This window comes from Oncorhynchus gorbuscha, linkage group LG11 (assembly GCF_021184085.1).
Source record: "Oncorhynchus gorbuscha isolate QuinsamMale2020 ecotype Even-year linkage group LG11, OgorEven_v1.0, whole genome shotgun sequence".
Classification (NCBI taxonomy): domain Eukaryota; kingdom Metazoa; phylum Chordata; class Actinopteri; order Salmoniformes; family Salmonidae; genus Oncorhynchus; species Oncorhynchus gorbuscha.
In genome coordinates, this window is record NC_060183.1 from 9,266,913 (window position 1) to 9,284,187 (window position 17,275).

General features: G+C 50.6%; 1 protein-coding gene across 4 annotated transcripts in view; it reads right to left on the reverse strand.

Annotated features, from left to right (window-relative positions):
- Nucleotides 1–17,275, reverse strand: part of LOC124048088 (myosin phosphatase Rho-interacting protein-like) — an 87,246-nt gene that overhangs the window by 46,781 nt on the left and 23,190 nt on the right. For all 4 annotated transcript variants that reach the window (XM_046368508.1, XM_046368511.1, XM_046368510.1 and 1 more), the window contains exons 4-6: nucleotides 6,780–6,931; nucleotides 2,163–2,428; nucleotides 1,540–1,975 (exon numbers count right to left, since the gene is read on the reverse strand). In XM_046368508.1, coding sequence (XP_046224464.1) covers nucleotides 1,540–1,975; nucleotides 2,163–2,428; nucleotides 6,780–6,931 — 854 coding nt within the window. The remainder of the gene's footprint in view (nucleotides 1–1,539; nucleotides 1,976–2,162; nucleotides 2,429–6,779; nucleotides 6,932–17,275) is intronic.

Consider the following 17,275-nt stretch of genomic DNA (forward strand, 5'->3'; position numbering starts at 1 on the left):
CCCTGCCCCTCTCTCTGCACTGCCTTGCCCTGCCCCCCCTCTGCACTGCCTTTGCCCTGCCCCTCTCTCTGCACTGCCTCGCCCTGCCCCCTCTCTCTGCACTGCCTTCGCCCTGCCCCCTCTCTCTGCACTGCCTTCGCCCTGCCCCCTCTCTCTGCACTGCCTTCGCCCTGCCCCCTCTCTCTGCACTGCCTTCGCCCTGCCCCCTCTCTCTGCACTGCCTTCGCCCTGCCCCTCTCTCTGCACTGCCTTCGCCCTGCCCCCTCTCTCTGCACTGCCTTCGCCCTGCCCCCTCTCTGCACTGCCTTCGCCTTGCCCCCTCTCTCTGCACTGCCCTCGCCTTGCCCCCTCTCTCTGCACTGCCCTCGCCCTGCCCTCTCTGCACTGCCCTCGCGCTCCCCTCGCGCTGACCTCGCGTTTCTCTTTTCCATTCAGGACTAGTTTTGGATGAGGGGATGAGGCGGGTGGGGGTTGGATCTGGGAGGAAAAGGATGAAGCACACCCGTGCGTGTGTGTGTGTGACCTCTTGAACCTTTCCTAGAACAGAGTCATGAACAGATGATGAGCGAATGGAAAGAACAAAACCTGTTTATTCAGGATGTTTATGTTGAGCGTCAGCCCTGATAAAACCACAGGGAAAGATGACTAGCAATAATCAACATAGTTCATTCCCATGTGAAGTATACTGGGAACTGTGGAACGCAGACATTCACACATCTTACACTGTCTGGATTACACCAAACACAGCCTTTTCCTCGCGGACAGAGTCTGTGTATTGACACAGATGTGTTGGTGGGGGTGGGGGGGGGGGTGTCACAAAGCTGTGTGTGTTTAGCAGCAGAGACCGTGTATCTTGCTGCGTTATGGGATTCTCTACAGATGTCCTTCTGCTAGTCTAACCCAGCAGTCAGACAGTCAGACACTAACCTGGTTACCAGCCTATGTCAGTACCTGATTAACAGATAATGCTTTACCTCTACAAATATATCCCAGGTAACAAACAGTGATTGCGGTCAGAATCACCTCCTCTCTGAACTAAGACAGGACAGACAGTCAGGATCACCTCCTCTCTGAACTAAGACAGGACAGACAGTCAGGATCACCTCCTCTCTGAACTAAGACAGGACAGACAGTCAGGATCACCTCCTCTCTGAACTAAGACAGGACAGACAGTCAGGATCACCTCCTCTCTGAACTAAGACAGGACAGACAGTCAGGATCACCTCCTCTCTGAACTAAGACAGGACAGACAGTCAGAATCATCTAATCTCTGAACTAAGACAGAACAGAGAGTCAGGATCACCTCCTCTCTGAACTAAGACAGGACAGACAGTCAGAATCATCTAATCTCTGAACTAAGACAGAACAGAGAGTCAGGATCACCTCCTCTCTGAACTAAGACAGGACAGACATGCATACAGGGACAGTTGGTTGAACAGACGGGTAGACACCTCTTCTCAGGAATGAACACGGCCTCTCTCTGAACTAAGACAGGACAGACAGGACAGGACAGGCAGGCAGGCAGGCAGGCAGACTCACCTCTTCTCAGGACTGAAAATGGCCTCTCTCTCCTCACCAGGACTCCTCACTCTGCTCCTCTTCTCTGCCTTCCTGGCCTCGGCCTCCAGCCTCCTGGACCGTGGAGTATCATGGTGCCCTCCCTGGACCAGCCCTAACCGCCCTGCCAGGTGGCTCTCTGTGCTGGCCACCGTGTTGCCACTTGCGTCGGAGTCCAGCGAGCTGACCGAACCGCTGATGTGGGAGCCGTTGGACAGCAGGGAGCTGCCGGAGGGGAAGGGGTCGCTGGGGAGCGGGGAGAAGCAGCGGGGGAGTCCGCCCAGGCTGGAGCAGGAGCCCGTAGGAGACAGGAGGTCGTGGTGGGCGAGAGGGACCGAGCCGTGGAGGCCACTTCGGTCCACCTCGTCAGCGTTGACTGAGCCGGCGTCTGAGCCACGGGCCACGGAACCACAGTCACCTGGAAAGGGGTTGGGGTGGAAGGTCAAAGACAGACAGATGATCTCTCCATTGTAATGTTATAATATTTCACAGCTGTGTTGCTTGCTAACACCATTCCAATCCCTTCAGATATATCTGACGCAGCACATACACTAGAGATGGGGACCATGGGGCTAGATGTGTACTGTACCATGGTTCCTCCATACCTGTAGAGGGCTGTGGTGAGCCCAGCCTGGGGAGGTCAGGAGCAGGCCACAAGGCCACCCCCTCAGCCTCTCTGTGGCTCAGCTCCTCCTGCCAGATGATGGAGCTGGAGTCCGGAACGTTCTCCGAGCCCCCCTCAGGGATACCTGATCCCTTCACAGCCACTTTAGCTGGTCCTGGCTCCTGAGAAGTGGTGGGCTCCACCTTGCGTTTCTTCTTCTGGTTCTGCTTGTTAGTCCTGGGATAAACCACCAGCTGTTCAGTCCATCTGGGCAGAGAGAGAGGAACAGAATGTTAGTCAGGGTCCTGGGATAAACCACCAGCTGTTCAGTCCATCTGGGCAGAGAGAGAGGGACAGAACCAACCACCAGCTGTTCAGTCCATCTGGGCAGAGAGAGAGGAACAGAATGTTAGTCAGGGTCCTGGGATAAACCACCAGCTGTTCAGTCCATCTGGGCAGAGAGAGAGAGGGACAGAATGTTAGTCAGGGTCCTGGGATAAACCACCAGCTGTTCAGTCCATCTGGGCAGAGAGAGAGGAACAGAATGTTAGTCAGGGTCCTGGGATAAACCACCAGCTGTTCAGTCCATCTGGACAGAGAGAGAGGAACAGAATGTTAGTCAGGGTCCTGGGATAAACCACCAGCTGTTCAGTCCATCTGGGCAGAGAGAGAGGAACAGAATGTTAGTCAGGGTCCTGGGATAAACCAGCAGCTGTTCAGTCCATCTGGGCAGAGAGAGAGGAACAGAATGTTAGTCAGGGTCCTGGGATAAACCAGCAGCTGTTCAGTCCATCTGGACAGAGAGAGAGGAACAGAATGTTAGTCAGGGTCCTGGGATAAACCAGCAGCTGTTCAGTCCATCTGGACAGAGAGAGAGGAACAGAATGTTAGTCAGGGTCCTGGGATAAACCACCAGCTGTTCAGTCCATCTGGACAGAGAGAGAGGAACAGAATGTTAGTCAGGGTCCTGGGATAAACCAGCAGCTGTTCAGTCCATCTGGGCAGAGAGAGAGGAACAGAATGTTAGTCAGGGTCCTGGGATAAACCACCAGCTGTTCAGTCCATCTGGACAGAGAGAGAGGAACAGAATGTTAGTCAGGGTCCTGGGATAAACCACCAGCTGTTCAGTCCATCTGGGCAGAGAGAGAGGAACAGAATGTTAGTCAGGGTCCTGGGATAAACCAGCAGCTGTTCAGTCCATCTGGGCAGAGAGAGAGGAACAGAATGTTAGTCAGGGTCCTGGGATAAACCACCAGCTGTTCAGTCCATCTGGGCAGAGAGAGAGGAACAGAATGTTAGTCAGGGTCCTGGGATAAACCACAAGCGACTCAGTCCAGGACAGAGAGAGAGGAACAGAATGTTAGTCAGGGTCCTGGGATAAACCAGCAGCTGTTCAGTCCATCTGGGCAGAGAGAGAGGAACAGAATGTTAGTCAGGGTCCTGGGATAAACCACAAGCGGCTCAGTTCAGGGCAGAGAGAGAGGAACAGAATGTTAGTCAGGGTCCTGGGATAAACCACCAGCTGTTCAGTCCATCTGGGCAGAGAGAGGGGAACAGAATGTTAGTCAGGGTCCTGGGATAAACCACCAGCGGCTCAGTCCAGGACATAGAGAGAGGAACAGAATGTTAGTCAGGGTCCTGGGATAAACCACAAGCGGCTCAGTTCAGGGCAGAGAGAGAGGAACAGAATGTTAGTCAGGGTCCTGGGATAAACCACCAGCTGTTCAGTCCATCTGGGCAGAGAGAGAGGAACAGAATGTTAGTCAGGGTCCTGGGATAAACCACCAGCTGTTCAGTTCAGGGCAGAGAGAGAGGAACAGTCCAGGGTCCTGGGAGCTGTTCAGTCCATCTGGGCAGAGAGAGAGAGGAACAGAATGTTAGTCAGGGTCCTGGGATAAACCACAAGCAGAGAGAGAGGAACAGAATGCTCAGTTCAGTCAGGGTCCTGGGAGGGCAGTCCAGAGAGAGGAACAGAATGTTAGTCAGGGTCCTGGGATAAACCACCAGCTGTTCAGTCCATCTGGGCAGAGAGAGAGGAACAGATTGTTAGTCAGGGTCCTGGGATAAACCACCAGCTGTTCAGTCCATCTGGGCAGAGAGAGAGGAACAGAATGTTAGTCAGGGTCCTGGGATAAACCACCAGCTGTTCAGTCCATCTGGGCAGAGAGAGAGGAACAGAATGTTAGTCAGGGTCCTGGGATAAACCACCAGCTGTTCAGTCCATCTGGATAAACCACCAGCTGTTCAGTCCAGAGAGAGGAACAGAATGTTAGTCAGGGTCCTGGGATAAACCACCAGCTGGCAGTCAGTCCAGGACATAGGAGAGAGGAACAGAATGTTAGTCAGGGTCCTGGGATAAACCACCAGCGGCTCAGTCCAGGACATAGAGAGAGGAACAGAATGTTAGTCAGGGTCCTGGGATAAACCACAAGCGGCTCAGTCCAGGACATAGAGAGAGGAACAGAATGTTAGTCAGGGTCCTGGGATAAACCACAAGCGGCTCAGTCCAGGACATAGAGAGAGGAACAGAATGTTAGTCAGGGTCCTGGGATAAACCACCAGCGGCTCAGTCCAGGACATAGAGAGAGGAACAGAATGTTAGTCAGGGTCCTGGGATAAACCACCAGCGGCTCAGTCCAGGACATAGAGAGAGGAACAGAATGTTAGTCAGGGTCCTGGGATAAACCACCAGCGGCTCAGTCCAGGACATAGAGAGAGGAACAGAATGTTAGTCAGGGTCCTGGGATAAACCACCAGCGGCTCCAGTCCAGGACATCAGTCCAGAGAGGAACAGAATGTTAGTCAGGGTCCTGGGATAAACCACCAGCGGCTCAGTCCAGGACATAGAGAGAGGAACAGAATGTTAGTCAGGGTCCTGGGATAAACCACCAGCGGCTCAGTCCAGGACATAGAGAGAGGAACAGAATGTTAGTCAGGGTCCTGGGATAAACCACCAGCGGCTCAGTCCAGGACATAGAGAGAGGAACAGAATGTTAGTCAGGGTCCTGGGATAAACCACCAGCGGCTCAGTCCAGGACATAGAGAGAGGAACAGAATGTTAGTCAGGGTCCTGGGATAAAACCACCAGAACGGCTCAGTCCAGGACATAGAGAGAGGAACAGAATGTTAGTCAGGGTCCTGGGATAAACCACCAGCGGCTCAGTCCAGGACATAGAGAGAGGAACAGAATGTTAGTCAGGGTCCTGGGATAAACCACCAGCGGCTCAGTCCAGGACATAGAGAGAGGAACAGAATGTTAGTCAGGGTCCTGGGATAAACCACCAGCGGCTCAGTCCAGGACATAGAGAGAGGAACAGAATGTTAGTCAGGGTCCTGGGATAAACCACCAGCGGCTCAGTCCAGGACATAGAGAGAGGAACAGAATGTTAGTCAGGGTCCTGGGATAAAACCACCAGTCCAGGCTCAGTCCAGGACATCCAGGAGAGAGGAACAGAATGTTAGTCAGGGTCCTGGGATAAACCACCAGCGGCTCAGTCCAGGACATAGAGAGAGGAACAGAATGTTAGTCAGGGTCCTGGGATAAACCACCAGCGGCTCAGTCCAGGACATAGAGAGAGGAACAGAATGTTAGTCAGGGTCCTGGGATAAACCACCAGCGGCTCAGTCCAGGACATAGAGAGAGGAACAGAATGTTAGTCAGGGTCCTGGGATAAACCACCAGCGGCTCAGTCCAGGACATAGAGAGAGGAACAGAATGTTAGTCAGGGTCCTGGGATAAACCACCAGCGGCTCAGTCCAGGACATAGAGAGAGGAACAGAATGTTAGTCAGGGTCCTGGGATAAACCACCAGCGGCTCAGTCCAGGACATAGAGAGAGGAACAGAATGTTAGTCAGGGTCCTGGGATAAACCCCTCAGTCCAGGACATAGAGAGAGGAACAGAAGTCCAGGACATAGTCCAGGAGAGGAACAGAATGTTAGTCAGGGTCCTGGGATAAACCACCAGCGTCTCAGTCCAGGACATAGAGAGAGGAACAGAATGTTAGTAGAGAGAGGAACAGAATGTTAGTCAGGGTCCTGGGATAAACCAGTCAGGGTCCCAGCGGCTCAGTCCAGGACATAGAGAGAGAACACACCCACCAGCTGTTCAGTCCAGGACATAGAGAACAGTCAGGGTCCCACCAGCTGTTCAGTCCAGGACATAGAGAGAGGAACAGAATGTTAGTCAGGGTCCTGGGATAAACCACCAGCGGCTCAGTCCAGGACATAGAGAACACACCCACCAGCTGTTCAGTCCAGGACATAGAGAACACACCCACCAGCTGTTCAGTCCAGGACATAGAGAACACACCCACCAGCTGTTCAGTCCAGGACATAGAGAACACACCCACCAGCTGTTCAGTCCAGGACATAGAGAACACACCCACCAGCTGTTCAGTCCAGGACATAGAGAACACACCCACCAGCTGTTCAGTCCAGGACATAGAGAACACACCCACCAGCTGTTCAGTCCAGGACATAGAGAACACACCCACCAGCTGTTCAGTCCAGGACATAGAGAACACACCCACCAGCTGTTCAGTCCAGGACATAGAGAACACACCCACCAGCTGTTCAGTCCAGGACATAGAGAACACACCCACCAGACACACACTTACCCATTGATGATCTCTTTGTTCTCCCCTCGTATAAAGTACTCCTGTTCAGGAGTGATGATACAGAGAGCGTTCTTCTGGCCCGTCTTGGGCTCGGCGTCGATGACGTCAGTACACAGGTTCAAATTCACCGTTCCCTGGGGAAGAGTGCTCGACTGGAGGGAGAAGAAGAGACAAACAATATTCAGCCACAGATAAACGGCCAACATGACAGCATGTAGACCAGGGAAAATTCAAGCAGAACAAGACTAGAACCAGGACAACTATGAGAGATTACTGCCCTGTAGCAAACTGGGAAGTACAGTTCACGAACCCACTACCCTGATTATGTTCAACTCTCAACCAGCCAGGACAAGATGGAAACTACAACTTCTGATAGGTTCAATGATCTCAGTCTGTGACAGGTGGGTGCTAGATCTCAGTCTGTGACAGGTGGGTGCTAGATCTCAGTCTGTGACAGGTGGGTTCTAGATCTCAGTCTGTGACAGGTGGGTTCTAGATCTCAGTCTGTGACAGGTGGGTGCTAGATCTCAGTCTGTGACAGGTGGGTTCTAGATCTCAGTCTGACAGGTGGGTTCTAGATCTCAGTCTGTGACAGGTGGGTTCTAGATCTCAGTCTGAAAGATGGGTGCTAGATCTCAGTCTGTGACAGGTGGGTTCTAGATCTCAGTCTGTGACAGGTGGGTTCTAGATCTCAGTCTGTGACAGGTGGGTTCTAGATCTCAGTCTGTGAAAGGTGGGTGCTAGATCTCAGTCTGTGAAAGGTGGGTGCTAGATCTCAGTCTGTGAAAGGTGGGTGCTAGATCTCAGTCTGTGAAAGGTGGGTGCTAGATCTCAGTCTGTGACAGGTGGGTTCTAGATCTGTCTGTGAAAGGTGGGTGCTAGATCTCAGTCTGTGACAGGTGGGTTCTAGATCTCAGTCTGTGAAAGGTGGGTGCTAGATCTCAGTCTGAAAGATGGGTGCTAGATCTCAGTCTGTGACAGGTGGGTTCTAGATCTCAGTCTGTGAAAGGTGGGTGCTAGATCTCAGTCTGTGACAGGTGGGTTCTAGATCTCAGTCTGTGACAAGTGGGTTCTAGATCTCAGTCTGTGACAGGTGGGTTCTAGATCTCAGTCTGTGACAGGTGGGTTCTAGATCTCAGTCTGTGACAAGTGGGTTCTAGATCTCAGTCTGTGACAGGTGGGTTCTAGATCTCAGTCTGTGACAAGTGGGTTCTAGATCTCAGTCTGTGACAGGTGGGTTCTAGATCTCAGTCTGTGTTCTATCCGGAGCTGCTATATAACAGATAAGCCTGTTTGTTGTTGTCCCTCCCTCTCACACAGAGAGAGGACGTGTATGATGGGCTTATCAGGCCCTACTAAGGTCATACCACCGTTATCCAGAGTTGCCATGACATTTCATTCAGTATGTGTGTGATGTGTGTGTGTTACTGCTAATGTTCATGTGTGGGTCTGCATATGTGCATATGGTGAGGGGCACAATTCATCACGGTCACCTCATAATTCCCAGAAAACCCTAGAACTCCCCCTGACCCCCAGCATGGGTTGTCTAGTTCAGTGAGTGAGTGTAAGTGAATGAGTGAGAAGAGAGAGAAGAGAGAATAAAATAATGATTTTCCAGAGAAGATCCAGATCTCAGGGAATTAGACCAAAGTTCTCAATTGGTAGAAAATATATAGAGTACTGCACACACTACAATTACTTAGGTTTAAAAATAAGCTCAACTGGACACCTTAATGAGGCAGTGAATGAACTGAGAGAGGAAGCAGGCAGGGCATTCCACGTCATTAAAAAGCTAATTCAAATTGAAATACCTATTCAAATTTGGCTAAAACTAATTGAATATGTCACTGAACCAATTGCACTTTATGGCAGCGAGGTGTGGGCTCCACTTGCAAAACAAGATTTCACCAAATTGGACAAACACCCCATTGAAACTCTGCATGCAGAGTTCTGTAAGATTCTCCTACTTGTCCAGAGGAAAACTACAAACAATGCATGTAGGGCAGAATTATGCCAATATCCACTAATAATAAACTAAAAAAAGAGCAATTCAGTTTTGGAAACATCTAAAATACAGTGACCCCCTCTCATATCATTACCAAGCCCTGCAATTCCAAGAGCTGAGCAAAGAAAACAGTCCCCTCACCAGCTGGTCCTGAGTTCACTAACCTGTTCTACTAACACACTGAAGCCTCAGTCCCCTCACCAGCTGGTCCTGAGTTCACTAACCTGTTCTACTAACACACTGAGGCATAAGTCCCCTCACCAGCTGGTCCTGAGTTCACTAACCTAATATACTAACACACTGAAGCCTCAGTCCCCTCACCAGCTGGTCCTGAGTTCACTAACCTGTTCTACTAACACACTGAAGCCTCAGTCCCCTCACCAGCTGGTCCTGAGTTCACTAACCTGTTCTACTAACACACTGAAGCCTCAGTCCCCTCACCAGCTGGTCCTGAGTTCACTAACCTGTTCTACTAACACACTGAAGCCTCCGGACAAAAACATCCAATCAATCAGAATGAAACAAATTACAACACAATCAAAACAAAACTACATTGCTTATTGGGAAACACAAACACAAAGCAAAATACAGTGCTATCTGGCCCTAAATCAACAGCACACAATGGATAACTATTTGACCATGGTTACTGATCAAAACCTTAGAAAAACCTTGACATTGAGAAGGGTAGACACAGGAAAACCTGGCTCCCTGTAAGAGGAAAGGCCTTGCAACCACTGCACCACAGCAGAACCTGTCTCCCTGTAGAGGAAAGGCTGTGCAACCACTGCACCACAGCTGGACTTCCGGCGCCGACAGAGATGGCCGCCTCGCTTCGCGTTCCTAGGAAACTATGCAGTTTTTAGTTTTTTTACGTGTTATTTCTTACATTAGTACCCCAGGTCATCTTAGGTTTCATTACATACAGTCGAGAAGAACTACTGAATATAAGATCAGCATCAACTGACCATCAGTACGAACAAGAATATGTTTTCCGCGACGCGGATCCTGTGTTCTGCCTTACAAACAGGACAACGGAATGGATCGCATGCAGCGACCCAAAAAAACGACTCCGAAAAAGAGGGAAACGTAGCGGTCTTCTGGTCAGACTCCGGACAAGGGCACATCGCGCACCACTCTCCAGCATTCTTCTTGCCAATGTCCAGTCTCTTGACAACAAGGTTGATGAAATCCGAGCAAGGGTAGCATTCCAGAGGGACATCAGAGACTGCAACGTTCTCTGCTTCACGGAAACATGGCTTACTGGGAAGACGCTATCCGATGCGGTGCAGCCAACGGGTTTCTCCACGCATCGCGCCGACAGAAACAAACATCTTTCTGGTAAGAAGAGTGGCGGGGGCGTATGCCTCATGACTAACGGGACATGGTGTGATGAAAGAAACATACAGGAACTCAAATCCTTCTGTTCACCTGATTTAGAATTCCTCACAATCAAATGTAGACCGCATTATGTTCCAAGAGAATTCTCTTCGATTATAATCACCGCCGTATATATCCCCCCCCCAAGCAGACACATCGATGGCTCTGAACGAACTTTATTTAACTCTTTGCAAACTGGAAACCATTTATCCGGAGGCTGCATTCATTGTAGCTGGGGATTTTAACAAAGCTAATCTGAAAACAAGACTCCCTAAATTTTATCAGCATATCGATTGCGCAACCAGGGGTGGTAAAACCTTGGATCATTGTTACTCTAACTTCCGTGACACATATAAGGCCCTGCCCCGCCCCCCTTTCGGAAAAGCTGACCACGACTCCATTTTGTTGATCCCTGCCTACAGGCAGAAACTTAAACAAGAGGCTCCCACGCTGAGGTCTCTCCAACGCTGGTCCGACCAAGTTGATTCCACACTCCAAGACTGCTTCCATCACGTGGACTGGGACATGTTTCGTATTGCATCAGATAAAAATATTGACGAATACGCTGATTCGGTGTGCGAGTTCATTAGAACGTGCGTTGAAGATGTCGTTCCCATAGCAACGATAAAAACATTCCCTAACCAGAAACCGTGGATTGATGGCAGCATTCGCGTGAAACTGAAAGCGCGAACCACTGCTTTTAGTCAGGGCAAGGTGTCTGGCAACATGACCGGATACAAACAGTGCAGCTATTCCCTCCGCAAGGCTATTAAACAAGCTAAGCGTCAGTACAGAGACAAAGTAGAATCTCAATTCAACGGCTCAGACACAAGAGGCATGTGGCAGGGTCTACAGTCAATCACGGACTACAAGAAGAAACCCAGCCCAGTCACGGACCAGGATGTCTTGCTCCCAGGCAGACTAAATAACTTTTTTGCCCGCTTTGAGGACAATACAGTGCCACTGACACGGCCTGCAACGAAAACATGCGGTCTCTCCTTCACTGCAGCCGAGGTGAGTAAGACATTTAAACGTGTTAACCCTCGCAAGGCTGCAGGCCCAGACGGCATCCCCAGCCGCGCCCTCAGAGCATGCGCAGACCAGCTGGCCGGTGTGTTTACGGACATATTCAATCAATCCCTATATCAGTCTGCTGTTCCCACATGCTTCAAGAGGGCCACCATTGTTCCTGTTCCCAAGAAAGCTAAGGTAACTGAGCTAAACGACTACCGCCCCGTAGCACTCACTTCCGTCATCATAAAGTGCTTTGAGAGACTAGTCAAGGACCATATCACCTCCACCCTACCTGACACCCTAGACCCACTCCAATTTGCTTACCGCCCAAATAGGTCCACAGACGATGCAATCTCAACCACACTGCACACTGCCCTAACCCACCTGGACAAGAGGAATACCTATGTGAGAATGCTGTTCATCGACTACAGCTCGGCATTCAACACCATAGTACCTACCCTCCAAGCTCGTCATCAAGCTCGAGACCTTGGGTCTCGACCCCGCCCTGTGCAACTGGGTACTGGACTTCCTGACGGGCCGCCCCCAGGTGGTGAGGGTAGGCAACAACATCTCCTCCCCGCTGATCCTCAACACGGGGGCCCCACAAGGGCGCGTTCTGAGCCCTCTCCTGTACTCCCTGTTCACCCACGACTACGTGGCCACGCACGCCTCCAACTCAATCATCAAGTTTGCGGACGACACAACAGTGGTAGGCTTGATTACCAACAACGACGAGACAGCCTACAGGGGGAGGTGAGGGCCCTCAGAGTGTGGTGTCAGGAAAATAACCTCACACTCAACGTCAACAAAACTAAGGAGATTATTGTGGACTTCAGGAAACACCAGAGGGAACACCCCCCTATCCACATCGATGGAACAGTAGTGGAGAGGGTAGCAAGTTTTAAGTTCCTCTGCGTACACATCACAGACAAACTTAATTGGTCCACTCACACTGACAGCGTCGTGAAAAAGGCGCAGCAGCGCCTCTTCAACCTCAGGAGGCTGAAGAAATTCGGCTTGTCACCAAAAGCACTCTCAAACTTCTACAGATGCACAATCGAGAGCATCCTGGCGGGCTGTATCACCGCCTGGTACGGCAACTGCTCCGCCCTCAACCGTAAGGCTCTCCAGAGGGTAGTGAGGTCTGCACAACGCATCACCGGGGGCAAACTACCTGCCCTCCAGGACACCTACACCACCCGATGTTACAGGAAGGCCATAAAGATCATCAAGGACATCAACCACCCGAGCCACTGCCTGTTCGCCCCGCTATCATCCAGAAGGCGAGGTCAGTACAGGTGCATCAAAGCTGGGACCGAGAGACTGAAAAACAGCTTCTATCTCAAGGCCATCAGACTGTTAAACAGCCACCACTAACATTGAGTGGCTGCTGCCAACACACTGTCATTGACACTGACCCAACTCCAGCCACTTTAATAATGGGAAATTATGTAAATATATCACTAGCCACTTTAAACAATGCTACCTTATATAATGTTACTTACCCTACATTATTCATCTCATATGCATACGTATATACTGTACTCTACATCATCGACTGCATCCTTGTGCAATACATGTATCACTAGCCACTTTAACTATGCCACTTTGTTTACTTGTCTACATACTCATCTCATATGTATATACTGTACTCGATACCATCTACTGTATGCTGCTCTGTACCATCACTCATTCATATATCCTTATGTACATATTCTTTATCCTCTTACACTGTGTATAAGACAGTAGTTTTGGAATTGTTAGTTAGATTACTTGTTGGTTATCACTGCATTGTCTGTACTAGAAGCACCAGCATTTCGCTACACTCGCATTAACATCTGCTAACCATGTGTATGTGACAAATACAATTTGATTTGATTTGATTTGAACCTGTCTCCCTGTAGAGGAAAGGCTGTGCAACCACTGCACCACAGCAGAACCGGTCTCCCTGTAGAGGAAAGGCTGTGCAACCACTGCACCACAGCAGAACCTGTCTCCCTGTAGAGGAAAGGCTGTGCAACCACTGCACCACAGCAGAACCTGTCTCCCTGTAGAGGAAAGGCTGTGCAACCACTGCACCACAGCAGAACCTGGCTCCCTGTAGAGGAAAGGCTGTGCAACCACTGCAACACAGCAGAACCTGGCTCCCTGTAGAGGAAAGGCTGTGCAACCACTGCACCACAGCAGAACCTGGCTCCCTGTAGAGGAGAGGCTGTGCAACCACTGCACCACAGCAGAACCTGAGACGGAGCTGCATTTCCTGACAAAATGTCAACAATATAAAACAATTAAGAGTATCATTTCCCCAAATTTAAAACCAAGGTTTCAAAGACCTCTCTGACGAGGACAGGCTACCCGTCCTGTTGGGGAAGGACGCAGAGAGCTGTGGGTTGGCAGCGCACTACATTGCTGCCTGACATAAGTTGAGGGACAGTGTCTGACAGACCAATCAACCTGCACATGTCCTCTACTGTATACTTATTGTTATTGTTCAGTGTATGGTTATTTTGACCCTTGGTTATTGTTGTTACTGTTGTCAATTTTTATTCTCATTATTTATTTTTATATTGTAAATATCCAATATAAGCTTTGGGAATATGTACATTGTTACGTCATGCCAATAGAGCGAATTGAATTGACTGGGGGAGAGAGAGAGAGAGAGAGAGAGAGAGAGAGAGAGAGAGAGGAGGGGGACAGAGAGAGAGAGAGGAGGGGGACAGAGAGAGAGAGAGGAGGGGGACAGAGAGAGAGAGAGGAGGGGGACAGAGAGAGAGAGAGAGGAGGGGGACAGAGAGAGAGAGAGGAGGGGGACAGAGAGAGAGAGGAGGGGGACAGAGAGAGAGAGGAGGGGGACAGAGAGAGAGAGGAGGGGGACAGAGAGAGAGAGGAGGGGGACAGAGAGAGAGAGAGGAGGGGGACAGAGAGAGAGAGGAGGGGGACAGAGAGAGAGAGGAGGGGGACAGAGAGAGAGAGAGGAGGGGGACAGAGAGAGAGAGGAGGAGGACAGAGAGAGAGAGGAGGGGGACAGAGAGAGAGAGAAAGAGGGGGACTGGGAGAGAGAGAGAGAGGAGGGGGACAGAGAGAGAGAGAGGAGGGGGACAGAGAGAGAGAGAGAGGAGGGGGACTGGGAGAGAGAAAGAGGGGGACTGGGAGAGAGAAAGAGAGGAGGGGGACTGGGAGAGAGAAAGAGAGGAGGGGGACTGGATAACTGTATGCTCTTGATTCCTGCTTTCAAGCAAAAACCGAAGCAGGAAGTACCAGTGACTCCTTCAATAAGGAAGTGGTCAGATGACGCAGATGCTAAGCTACAGGACTGTTTTGCTAGCACAGACTGGAATATGTTTTGGGACTCATCCGATGGCATTGAGGAGTAAACCACATCAGTCACCTGCTTCACCAATAAGTGCATTGATGACGTTGTCCCCACATTGATTGTACGTACATTCCCCAACCAGAAGCAATGGATAACAGACAACATTCGCACTGAGCTAATGGGTAGAGCTGCTGCTTTCAAGGAGTGGGACTCTAAACTGGAAGCTTATAAGAAATCCCGCTTTGCCCTCCAACTAACTATCAAACAGGTAAAGCGTCAATACAGGACTAAGATCGAATCATTCTACACCGGCTCCGATGCTCGTCGGATGTGGCAGGGCTTGAAAACTACTACAGACTACAAAGAACAGCTGAGAGCTGCCCAGTGACACGAGCCTACCAGACGAGCTAAATAACTGCTATGTTCGCTTCGAGGCACGTAACACTGAAACATGCACGAGAGCTTCAGCTAATCCGGACGACTGTGTGATCACGTTGAGTTAGTGAATTAGACCTACGTTGTCCGTAGCAGAAGTGAGTTAGACCGAGGACAATGTAATTCTCATCGACGGGGGCTTCAAGTTCCTTGGTGTCCACATCACCAACAAACTATCATGGTCCAAACACACCAAGACAGTCATGAAGAAGGCCCGACAACGCCTATTCCCCCTCAGGAGACTGAAAAGATTTGGCATGGGTCCTCAGATTCTCAAAAAGTTCTACAGCTGCACCATCGAAAGCATCCTGACTTGTTGCACTGCCTGTTATGGCAACTGCTCACCCTCCGACCGCAAGACACAACAGTACATCACTGGGGCCAAGTTTCCTGCCATACAGGACCTCGATACCAGGTGGTGTCAGAGGAAGAACCCTAAAAATTGTCAAAGACTCCAGCCACCCTAGTCATAGACTGTTCTCTCAAGCGGTACCCGAGCACCATGTACATATTACCTCGACTAACCGGTACCCCTGTATGTAGCCTCACTACTCTTATTTTATTGTTGCTCCTTAATGAATTGTTCTTTTTATTTACTTCAGTTTATTTTCTTCTTAAAACTGCATTGTTGGTTAAGGGCTTGTAAGTAAGCATTTCACTGTAAGGTCAACTACACCTGTTGTATTCGGTGCAAGTGACAAATACCATTTGATGGTTAGGATTGGCAGAAGAGAAGCTGATCCTAGAATTGTGCCACAGCTAGTCCCCACGGGGGGGGGGGGAAGAGACAGAGAGACAGAGAGGCAGAGAGGCAGAGAGAGAGAGAGACAGAGAGAGAGAGAGAGGTCCAGTCCAGTCCAGTCCAGTGGCTGTGTGTTCTTTATGTAGAGCTGTCTGATTCTGACACGAGCATCAAAACAAAGTCTCCTCCATCTGCCAACAACACAGCCATTGATCCTCTTTGGTTGAGTTCCAAATTACTCCCTGTTCCCTGTATAGTGCACTACTTTTGAACAGAGCACTATGGACCCTGGTTGAAAAGCAGTGCACTATACAGGAAATAGGGTCCCACCTGTAAAGGGAAAGGAAAGGGGGAAACTGAAATATGTTTCTCTGAATCAGAGAGGTAAGGGGGGAGCGGGGCTGCCTTAAATCGACATCCACGTCTTCAGCGCCCAGGGGAACAGCGGGTTAACTGCCTCGCCCAGGGGAACAGCGGGTTACCTGCCTCGCCCAGGGGAACAGCGGGTTAACTGCCTCGCCCAGGGGAACAGCGGGTTAACTGCCTCGCCCAGGGGAACAGCGGGTTAACTGCCTCGCCCAGGGGAACAGCGGGTTAACTGCCTCGCCCAGGGGAACAGCGGGTTAACTGCCTCGCCCAGGGGAACAGCGGGTTAACTGCCTCGCCCAGGGGAACAGCGGGTTAACTGCCTCGCCCAGGGTCACAGCGGGTTAACTGCCTCGCCCAGGGTCACAGCGGGTTACCTGCCTCGCCCAGGGTCACAGCGGGTTAACTGCCTCGCCAAGGGGAACAGCGGGTTAACTGCCTCGCCCAGGGGAACAGCGGGTTAACTGCCTCGCCCAGGGGAACAGCGGGTTAACTGCCTCGCCCAGGGGAACAGCGGGTTAACTGCCTCGCCCAGGGGAACAGTGGGTTCTCAGGGGAACAGTGGGTTAACTGCCTTATTCAGGGGAACAGTGGGTTAACGGCCTCGCTCAGGGGAACAGTGGGTTAACTGCCTCGCTCAGGGGAACAGTGGGTTAACTGCCTCGCTCAGGGGAACAGTGGGTTAACTGCCTCGCTCAGGGGAACAGTGGGTTAAACTGCCTTGTTCAGGGGAACAGTGGGTTAATGGCCTTGCTCAGGGGCAGAATGACAGATGTTTACCTTGTCAGCTCGCGGATTTGATCCAGCAACCTTTCAGTTACTGGCCAAACACTCTAACCACTAGGCTACCTGCCGCAGTCCATGTGCTGTAGTGGGTTTGATCCAATTTCATATCTTCCTATTGTGTCCTCCTCCTACGGGGCCGGCTATATTTATCTGCACAGAGGGAAAGTATTAAAAGCTAACTGCTTTCTCAGACTCTCTGTGACACCGTTTTTATGAACTGAACAAACAGAGAAGCAGCATTTTTCAGTGATACCAATTGCCCCACAGAAGACATTATTTTAACAGACTTTATATGGACAAGTAAAACTCAGAATAAAAAGGAATGTTTGACATCTTCATAAATCTGGGGGGGGGGGGTTTAACCTCTCAGCCTTGGAATTGTATCAACTCGCCACCTAAGGGCTTTTACTTACAACATATTGAAGAGGAGGCATGTTCATCCCCAGAATATTTCCACG